The sequence below is a fragment of the Fukomys damarensis genome, unplaced genomic scaffold (assembly GCF_012274545.1).
Source record: "Fukomys damarensis isolate Sample0158 unplaced genomic scaffold, DMR_v1.0_HiC HiC_scaffold_12, whole genome shotgun sequence".
NCBI lineage: Eukaryota > Metazoa > Chordata > Mammalia > Rodentia > Bathyergidae > Fukomys > Fukomys damarensis.
The window spans coordinates 435,997-446,903 of NW_022900924.1; the positions used below are offsets into that span (position 1 = coordinate 435,997).

General features: G+C 47.3%; 1 protein-coding gene across 4 annotated transcripts in view; it reads left to right on the forward strand.

Moving 5' to 3' along the window:
• The window catches only part of Myo18b (myosin XVIIIB), a 278,729-nt gene that overhangs the window by 138,501 nt on the left and 129,321 nt on the right, over positions 1-10,907 (forward strand). For all 4 annotated transcript variants that reach the window (XM_033762282.1, XM_010603683.3, XM_010603687.2 and 1 more), the window contains exons 22-25: positions 2,756-2,821; positions 7,625-7,753; positions 8,553-8,696; positions 10,193-10,282. In XM_033762282.1, the coding sequence (XP_033618173.1) occupies positions 2,756-2,821; positions 7,625-7,753; positions 8,553-8,696; positions 10,193-10,282 (429 nt within the window). The remainder of the gene's footprint in view (positions 1-2,755; positions 2,822-7,624; positions 7,754-8,552; positions 8,697-10,192; positions 10,283-10,907) is intronic.

The window sequence follows — 10,907 nt, forward strand, 5'->3', positions numbered from 1 at the left end:
CATCACGTTTGCATTTACCTGCTCCATCCTTTGCTCCGGTGCTTGCTTGGCTGTGAGACGAGGTCACCAGAACAGAATACAGCATCTTTATTAGGGCTGAAATTCTTGGCTGCACAGACGTCTTAAGGATTCTGTGAAAACAAGGGGATGGAGCAGAGCTCTCTGTTATCATGGTGGCTGACCGTGTTCTTTGGCAGTGTTTGGGGTTTAGCTAAGAGAAGGAAGCCTTCTGTGTGCGGCAGAATCTCTACCGAGTTTTGTCTAATACTGGTGACGATGGGCATGGAATAGCTTCTAACATTTATTGAGTGCTTGTTCTGTGCAAAGCCCTCCGCAGTACAGCCTTAGAATCTACCAAGACAAGAACCGTAATTTCTCCCTTCTTCCAGCAAGGAATCTGAGGCTCAAGCAAAGTACTTGCTTGAGGTCAGTTTAGGGGTGATAAAACCAAGACCTGAAGCTGGGCAAATCCAACTCCAGGTTTTGACAGTTTTTCTCTAAACATCTACCCTAGAGTTTACCTCCAAGACAGAAAAATTTCACTGGCCGTGGATTATACATTTTTCCATTCATCCTGTTTCCATCCAATTTTTATTACATTTTTTCTTGTGCAAAAGAAGAGACATTATATTCTAGATATTTATTCTAGATATATTGGTTTTATGCATTTCTACCACCTACAACTCCCTTGAAACATTTTTGGCTAAAATGTAATAAGTGAAACCACTGAAATTTTGGAGGAGTGTTGTAGAATGTTCTTTAAAGAGGTCAGAAGATAAAACTGTCTTCCTGATTGCAGTCTAGGCATAGACTTTTAATAAGTAGCGTTTTGGGGGTGTCTTAGGAAGTGTTCTGTGATGCTGCTGACCCATGGAATCGAATCTCATCTGCTCAGTGACTCCAATCTCATCCCACTTTTTTTGCTTCCTGAGTGTTGCAATTATGCTTTTGACAGTTTATGCTTAAAATAGACTTTGTGATTTTCAGTGAATGGAAGACCGATGAGGGGTGACATGAGCGGGAGGTGGGAGGGGAGTTGGCAGCCACCAAGGAACCAGGCAGGACCGGCATTTATCTGAGGGCACACGTCTCTGGCGCGGTTGTTCACAACCCGTGTGATTATTTGACGAGGGGACGACGATTCCACGGGACGGGCTCATGATGTGGTCAGCCCTGCATCCAGGAACCTGAGTGGATCTGTTGCTCCTGCGTGGGCTCCTTCTCTCTGACCCCTCCCGTTGCACTTCTGTTATCTGAACGCAGGCTCGTTTATTGTAATAAGGATTCGGCTCCTGCTGTGCGTGAGGGCCGTAGGGTGATGGGAAACAAGCGATGAATACGCACGAGCTCTCTGCCGGCAGATATAGTTAATAGCAGAGCCATTTATGGAGCAACTATTTTGTAGGTGAGGCAGGAGCTGGTAAGTACAGTGAAAGAAGCGCAGAGGGCTGGTTGGCTGTCCCGAGGGGACTTCGAGTACGGTAGGGGAACAGTGCCCTTCAGTGTCCCATGCTCCTCCTAGGTAGGGGAAGCAGGTCAGGGAGCAGATGCTGCAGTGGAACAGGCAGACCTCGATGAGAATCTGGCTGTGTCCTTTGTGCCAACTTTTATTTTTAGAGAATTACCTTCATTTGGGTTTAAAAATTTGTGTGTGTGTGTGTGTGTGTGTGTGTGTGTGTGTGCATTAAAACATACCCAGAATTTACCATCTTAGCTATGTTTAAGCATACATTTCGGTGGCATCAAGCACTTTTACAGCATGGTGCTGTCATTAATACCTCTCTGCCCATGACTTTCTACATCTTGTAAAACCGAAGCTCCATACCTTTTAAACATGAACTACTCGTCTCTCATCCCCAGCCCCAGTCGCTGGCCATCTCTCTTCTACTGCCTGTTCTATGGGAAACTTATGTACGTGGACTCACAGTATCTGTCCTTTGGTGACTGGCTTACTTCACTTTAGCATGACGCTCTCCAGGGTCGTCCATGTGGTAGCATGGGCCAGAATTTCCTTCCTTTTTCAGGCTGAGTATTGTTTCATTATATGGACAGACCACATTTCCTTCATCCATTCACCCCTCAGGGGATGCCTCTGTGTTGTTCCTACCTTTTGGCTGTTGTGAATAATGCTGCTGTGGACATTGACATACAGATACTTGTTTGAGTCCCTGCTTTTATTTCTTTGGGTACACATACAGAAGGGTGATTGCTAGAGTCTATGCTTAAGCTTTTGAGGAACTGCCGCACGGTTTTCCATAGCAGCCACACTCTTCATTTTGCTCTGTACCTTTTGTTTTCTCCTCTGTAAAATGGATTTGGAGGTGGGACAACCCAGCAGAAGTTGTGGTTTTTATTATTATTATCATTATTATTATTATTATTTTGTGATACTGGACATCGAATTCAGGGTCTCCATACTGATCTACATATCCAGTCCTTTTTTATGTTTTCTATTTAGAGACTAAGTCTAAAAGTTGTAAAGTTAGCCAGGCTGGGCTCAGACTTACCATCCTCTTGCCTCAGCCTCCCTGAGTGTACTACCGTGCTCAGCCGGAGGTTGTTCTGAGAATGAGAAGAATTGGTGTTTTAGTCCAAGCTCCTCTTCTGCACATGCCTGTGTGGTTTGGAGCTGTTAGGCGAAGCTCAGAGAGGGGTGCAGTCATTGTCTCTTTCCCAGCTGGCCTCACCTTCCCTTCTGCATTCTCCTACTTCGTGTCCCTCTTCTCCTCTAAGTTTGTCTTTCTGTTTGCTCCAGGCTGTGGAGCATCTTCTTCAGACCCTGGACCTGGAAAAGAAGGCGGTGGCCGTGGGGCACAGCCAGGTAAGTGGAGCGTCTTTCTGACCACATTCTCTGTCAGGATAGCGAACCAGATGAGACCCAGTTCCCACCCTGTCTCAATAGCCCGTTCTCTCCTTTATCCAAATTAAAAACAGGGAGAATAATTTTCCTCCCTGTCTGTCCTACAAGCTGTGAAGATAAAATGTCACAATGTGGGAGGAAACAGCCTTGAGAAGTAGCGTTGGTTAGTGGTTACATACCAGGAACGCTCAGGGAAAATTCATGTGCTGGTACCAAAATGGCCTTTGGTGCCTTGGAAGAATGGCCACAAACCTGAAAAGGGGCACTGGGCCCTCTTCTGCACACCGAGCCTTGTCCTTCTGCTTTGCACGCGGCTGTAACACACTACAGTTCCAGCCGATCGCCAGCAGTATGTCATCAGAAAGGGGGGGCGTGCGAATGGGCCCACGGTCGTGAGTGGAGAGGTAGTGTTTACCAACTGCGGCTGAACCGGAAGCTCTTCCAAATACGCATGTATGTCTAGAGAACATGCAATACTTACCCAATACATTCATATGCCACACACTTCCAGGAAGGGAAGCGTGGTACTTAGGGTTCCCAAGCAATTTGACACAGAGCACTCAGCCTTTGTTTTCGGGGAGTTCTCGTCACTGTCTTCTGATGCTGCTGTTCCATGGGCTGTAGTTCGAGAAGTGAGACACGGAGATTAAAACTCAAGAAACAGGCAGTGAGCAGGGGAAAACGGGCAAAATTTAGAAAAACAAACTGGAGAGGGAGCTAACTAAAGGGAAAATGGTTCCATCCATCTCCCCACCTGGCTTCCGTTGATCGACATTGCACAGGAAACCATGGTTGGTGGACTCCGGCCTCCAGATCCTACGTGAGGTGCTCGGGTAGGGCCCTCTCGCAGGAAGCCTGACCTGGTAGTGTTGTTGGCCATATATCCTTCTTGGAGTCAGCCGCATCACTTTCCCAGAAGTCATTCCCACCGCCCACCTGAACACACCAGCATCTCCCTTCTGGCTGCCAGGTCCTGCTAAAGCACGTGGTGCGAGTCTACTGAGATCTCAACCTGATGGCTCCTGCTGGGAGTTGCCTGTCTGGGCCTTTGCAGATGTTTCCAATAGAGAGAATAAACCTGTCTGTTACTGCACTTCCTCCACAAGCCAGGTGCAGTGTGAGTGATTTCTCATTTTGCTTCTCTTTGTTCCTTGCAGTGCACTGTGAGATAACAAGTACATTTCTGCTTTCCCCAGGAGGAGGCTGTGCCCTCGGGAAATAAGCCCCTTTCCAAGGACTCGCAGGGAACCAAGAGCATCTGTGCAAACTTGTATTGGTCCAAATCTCAGGATCGTTCATTTTGCCAAGGGCTCTATTATTAAAGGAGATAGATCATGCGTTTTTTACCCACGGGTCTATGGGCTTCTGTACGAAGGGGTTGTTCTTTACCTTTACACAGTTCATCCTCTTAGACCAGCAGTTCTTTCTCAAAGTACGGCCCGCAGACCAGCAGCATCACTGTCCCCTGGGAGCTTGCAGAAAGCACAAATTCTCAGTCTCCCTCCGCCCCACATAAGACCCAGTGCTTTGGAGACTCTGGGATGGGGCCCCGGAGTCAGTGCAGCCGAAGGGTGCAGCACCTCCAGGTGGTTCCAGGGCATACTCGAGCTTGAGAAGCCCCGGTCTGCATAGCTACTCAGCTGCTTCCTGAAGAGGACTTTCAGTGTTTGTGGCAGCGATCACAGAGCCAGGGAAAAAACAGAAGTGGTTGCGCAGAGTTTTACAGTGGCAGGACCTGGACGTTGATAAGCCTAAACATTCCCTAAGTAAGACGTTGTTATTATTTGTAATATTCTTGTTACTATTCTTATGGACCAACACTTTGTATTGTGTTCTCTAAGAAGCTCCCAGGAGAAAATCAAGGTCATTTTACCCTTTGGAAGCGAGGCTGGATGATCGATGGAGTTCTCAGGGGTAGAGACAGCATCCTCTGTACTGCAGGATTTGGTACTCAGTAGCCGGGACGTCTGGGAAGGCCAGTGGAGAAGAGACTGGCTGGTGAACCTGGTCCATACCCAGGCTCCTCCACTTCCTACCTGTGTGACTCCTGAGTGAGTGGTTGAACCTCTCCGAGCCTCAGTTGCCTCATCTGTGAAAGGGATCCACTAACTTTCCATACTTCCCTAGTGTGGAGATCAGTACATTGTCATCTAACCGGTTAGCTTCCAAGTAAATGTATTTGTCAGTAGAGCAAGGTGCTGAGCTAACAGGAGAGTGACAATATTTAGAGGAGTAAACTCTGATCTGTAAAACTAACAGTAATAGAGGAGCCAACCCCTCAGTGGTGCCAGAGATGGAAGCTATTGCCATATCAAGGACTTTAGAAAACTTGGCTCTCAGCACTTTTAGAGGAAATGCAGCTTACATAACAATGGTTCCTACGGATTCCTTAAAGGTGGGGACATTGGGGTGTTGTGCTCTGTATGGCCCTGATAAGCAGCTGGCCCCATCAAGGGTGAATAATTTAGATTTTTCTTAGCCCTCAGTACCTTATCAAAGCTTCAGCCATAGGCTGTGACATTTATGAGAAAAGTGGGATTCTACATGCAATATAAATAGGGCTTCTGGTGGGCAGTGTGCTCTCAAAAGGAGAAAAATCAAGATAAGATTCTGCAGAGACGATGACTTACTCCCATTCTGTGTATGGTCGTTTCCAATTATCTTTTTAATGAAAGCTTCATACTTAATCAATAGTGGTTTGGGTAGCACCCGCCACCTATGGTAAAATCCGAAGTGGTGTTGTCATCATTTTGATCATTGATTTTTTTTTTTATAGCAGCTTTTGGGACTCACTAGCTTGTGAAATTAATACAGTCATTATTGAGGCAATCTGATAGGTAATGAGTCACTCGTGTCTTTGATTCAATGAGGCTAATTGTCTCCGTGGCCCTGGCTGATAGCAAGTGTTTTTTCTGTAAAGTGGTAGAGGGTTGCAAAGCAGAGTATACACCAGTTGGGTGTGCTTCGTTTCATTTCTCTGCTGAGTAAAAGGCTCACAGTAGGGTTGGCCCAGTGATCTCCATTACTGAAAATAGGTTTAAGATAATGGAGAATTGATTGGGACCCTTTGTTCCGACTGGAATCAAACTGCAATTGAACCTCAAACTTCAGATGTTTGTATCCTAATGAATGAGGAAATGAAGGCTTATGTGAGCACAGAAAATAGGTGCAAGAGATAAGCTGGAAGCTCCAGGTTCAAGCCTGGGCATTGATGATTGCTGGTTGTGTGAACTTCAGTCTGTTCCACAGCTGATTTCTCATAGGGCTGTTTGAGGTATTAAAAGGGACAGGAAAAGAAGGACTTTGAAAAATGTAGCTGTCCCCCAAGTGTTAATTTCATGCAGTGACAGTTACGGGTTTGTCTGGAGTCAGACAGGAGGAAATAAATTCTGAGGTTGTTCTTTGCTAGTGGAGGATTGTAGAGGACTGCTTTTCTTAGCTTTCATTTCTCCTTCCATATAATGGAAGAGTGACAATAATTATCCTCTAGATTGTGTGTGTAAAGTGCTTTACCTGTATGTGAAGTGGTTGTTTAGTGCAGTTCCAGAATACAGGAAGCACACACTAAATGTTAGCCATTAGTTGATACCATCATCAATTAATTAGATACATTAGATAATACCTTTAATTAATTAGAGCTGCCTACCCAGAGACTCCAGGGAAACTGACACCTTGAGGGTTCTGAGCCACATCGACAAAGAAATGCACAGAACTGTTCTTAGAAACAAGCATCAAGGAGTCGTCTGAAAAGTGACTTGTCTCCTTGTCACTTAAATTCCACCATTAGTTTCTTTCCTTTGCCTACGGCAGGTGAGAGAGCAGATGGATCAAACTGTAGGTCCCCTATCATGTCAGCTGGGACAGGCCCTCCCCAAAAGCTTCAGGTTCCCTTAGAAAATCCCTCACCCCTAACATCTGGGACTCTGGGACTTCAGCTTTTGCTGACAGGCGGCCCCGGGTGCCCCCGCTTCCCCGGACCCCTTCGGTTCCCTGTGGTCTGTTCACAGGCAGCTCTGTGGGGTGCTGAGCGGGCATTGATCACAGTGCTGTGAAGGCATCATGATCATCCATTATTGATGAGCCCGGCCTGGCAGGCCGACGGGTACCATGAGCTGTATTTTACTGCTGGCTGAGCAGCTCCTCAGTATGGGAGCACCAGCCAAGCCCCTCTCTCTCTACCTAGGAGGGCTGTCCTTGCTCCTTTCCTCTATCTGCCCCTTCTTACGAGACTTGCTGGAGGTATTTCTAGGGGGTTGCCAGCTCTGATCACCAGTGGCACTTAAAAAAAATGCACATTCTCTTGCCTGGCTCCCGGTCCACTGATTCAGCCTTGTCAGAGACGAGGCCTGGGAACTTGCATTCCTTGTCTCCCCAGGTGATTCCTATGCACAGGGGAGTGCAGGAATATCTGTCCTAGCTGTGGCTCTTAAATTAAGATGCATGCAGATTCCCTGGTCATTGGGTTAAAATGCACAATCTGACCCAGCACGCCAGGAAGAGGGTCTGATGTTCTACACTCCTAACTTGCTCCTAAGTGGTGCTCAAGCTGCCTGTTCGTGAACCACACTGAGCATCCAGGGACTGCAGGAAAGGAAAGAGGAGCTACCAGGAGACAAATTGCTTTCATGTTTAGACTCTCACCAGAGACTGGCTGTGAACAAATATTACAGTGGATGCAAGAGAGTGGGGTCTGTGTTGCAAGCGCCTGTCACTCTAGACAACCCTCCTGAGCAGAGAAGTCACCGCAGACTTCCCTTCCCCTAGGTCTTCCTCAAGGCAGCTGTGGTCTCCAGGCTGGAGAAGCAGCGAGAGAAGCTGGTGTCTCGGAACATTGTTGTCTTCCAGGCAGTGTGCAGGGGCTTTCTGTCTCGCCAGGAATTCAGGAAGCTGAAGGTACCGCAGAGTGTTGACGCGCGCGCTGTGATCCTGTGCGTGTGGGTGTACCCGAGGGCTGTGTGTCTCCCAGGATGTTGCCGATGATGCTGGCTCAAGGGATACCTGGGCACTGAGATGCTTCCCGAGATGTGGGCTAGGAGGTGACCTGAAATAACCAAGGGTACCGGCTTTGATTGAGGTATCTGTGAGCTTGTCCAAGCCCTCAGGGACAATTCCCGATTTCAGCCTGTCCCAGCCCTGGAGAAAATCACTTTCAAGGGTCAGCAGGCTACCGAGGTCTTTGGGATCAAAGGGCAAGCAGAGCTGACGGTCCTGAGTTATCCTGGCTCACTCTCTTTGGTGATCTCTGGAGACTGAACTTCTCCTCTACAGCCTGCATGACGGAGAGAAACAATATGGCTGGGTTTTCAGGACAGACAAGACCTGGGTTTCGGTCCCATCTCTAGCTCTTGGTAACTGGTTAAGGGTGAGAGAAGATAATGGTAAATAGCGTGTGTCAATGAATCCTAGCTTCTATTTCCTTGAGACTGTTATTATTAATGGCTACTACTACTAGAATAGAGTCTTTCCATTGTGTGTGCCTCCATCGTGTGTGAATTTGAGAATATGCACTTGGCAAAACAGGAAAAGGTGAGAACATTACTTGTGGGCACCTCCACTGACCCACTCCACTCAACTAGCTTATGCCCTGGGTTAATTTATATGAGTGTGATCTAAACCTGCTTCTCCTGCGTCTGTCCTCCCTCGCCTCTCCTGGGTGGAGGGGACATCTCACATCTCTATTCTTACCCTCTAGATTCGCCGGCTGGCTGCACAGTGCATCCAGAAGAATGTAGCTGTGTTCCTGGTGGTCAAGGACTGGCCGTGGTGGCAGCTCCTTGGTTCCCTCCGGCCCCTGCTGAGTGCCACCATCGGGAATGAGCAGCTCCGAGCCAAGGAGGTCAGTCCCTGCTGAGGCAGGTCTCTGGGCGGTAACTTCCTGCCCAGCCCTCATCTTAGTGCTTATGTCCAGGACCTGAATCTTCCTGATCCAGGAATGCTCAGCCCGGCGGGCCTCCACGCCCCCTTCTGAGTACTTCCGGCACCAGATCATCCTTTATCTCCCATTCCCAGCCCAGCTTCTCTGTGGGTGAAGGGTGCGCATTGAATAAGTTATTGCCTCCCCAGGCAGGGTGCACTCACTGCTCAGCCCAGAGAGGCTCCGTAGTGGAAGCCTTGATCTGTTTATTTTCTTACCTTTCAGAAACCACTGCCTTTCCTGTCCCACCTACCTTGTTAACCGACTGCCTTTCATAGACAACTGTTTTGAATGTTTTGTTCATACTTCCTGTTGGTTTTTTTTTCCTGCAAAAATTAGCAAATGCATACACACATAGTCCCTTTCTTTCTTACATAAAAAGCGGAATACTAGATAGGCTGTGCACCCTGATCCAAAAATCTGAACTGGTAACGTCCATGCAGACCTAAAATCCAAAAAACCTCTGAAATCCACGGCAGGCCCCAGGCACTTGGGACAAAGGATGTTCCGGCTGTACACACTTGTCTGCAGCTTGGGTTTCACACTTACATTTACTCTGAAAGTCATTTGTGTCCATTTTTTTTGAGCTGGTCCCTGTTCCCTTTTCGCAGTTGTACGTTTAGCCCCTCATGTCCCTGTCCTGTAGCTCGCTCCTCTCGCCTGGTGGGGCCACATTGAAGTAGTTGCTGATGGGAGCCCCTGGCAGAAATAGGGTATTTGGGGCGGAGGAAGCTCTGAGCACACTGTGTGCAGCCCGGCCTGCCAGCCCCACCTGGATTCAGCAGTTCTGAGGGGTTGTGCCCCAGCCACAGGCTGCATTGCTCTAGAGCAGCCTTGCATGAGTGGAGGTGTGAATAGCAGGGCCTGATGAAGCAGATGTCCCTGTAGGAATTTAGTTTTGGGACGTCACTGCAGATATACTGACTGATCGTCCTCTCTGTTCTGCAGCCACTCTTTTAAAAATTAATTCTTTTGCAGTGCCTGTGATTGAACCCAGGGTCTTGTACAAACTAAATTTTATTTTAATTGACAAATAATAATTCATATTTTGGTACCAGAAATCGAAGTCAGGACCTTATGCTTGCCAGGCAGGCACAGCCCCACTGAGCTACATCCCCAGCCCATAATTATACACATTTATGTCACGTTTTGGTACCTATTTATAATGTGGGATGATTATGTCAGACTAACAAATCCACCACCTCATAGACTTAACTCTTTTTGTGTGGGAAAAACGTCCTAAATCTACTTTTTGCAATTTTGAAATACAGAACGCATTTTTTGAGTTGCAATCACCGTTCTATGCGAGTGATCACTAGATCTTATTTCTCCACTCGAACGGAGAATCACTCATAGCCTAAGTGGAATGTGTGTTTCTGGTCTGCAATAGCTTCTAGGAAAGTGTTTGTTTTTGCCAGGAGGAGCTCACAGTGCTGAGGCAGAAGCTGGAAAAATCTGAAAAGTCAAGGAATGAACTCCGGCAGAGTGCAGATCTGCTAGAGAGCAAGGTATTCTCACTCCTCCTCCTGTGTCCCCAGTGGGGTGTCTGTGTGCGTTGAAGGGGAGCTGGTGTGCCTGGTGCTGTGCGGATTGCTTTATAAGCACCCTCAAAATAACCTGGGCGATGCATGCAATCATGACACCCATTTTACAGAGGAGGAAACCGAGGTCTTGGTATATTAGTGTCTCCCCAACACCACACAGCCAGCAGGAGTTCCAGTGGGATTCCAATCTATGTCTCTGGCTTCAAAGGGAAAAATTTCTTCAGTCACAAAAGCACAAATCATGTGGAAAATGGCAACTCTTGGATACCCTAAACTAATACATTTCTGTTGATCAAAACCTACAGCGAAGCCATAATACATAAATTTGCAACACGTAACTGGCAAAGAATATCCAGAACATGTATGTAAAGGACTTGTTCAAATCAACTGGATGACAAATACTGCAATGAGAAAGAAGGGTATGGACAGGCAGTTCCAAGGGTCAGGGAGGTCTCTTACTTCAAAACTCATGTGTTCAAGGACTCCAGTGACCAGTGAACTCGAGAAAAGACGCTCATGATAACTAGTATCAGAAAATGCAAATTAATACCACGCTAGTTATGGGCTTACACGCCATTTATATATATAT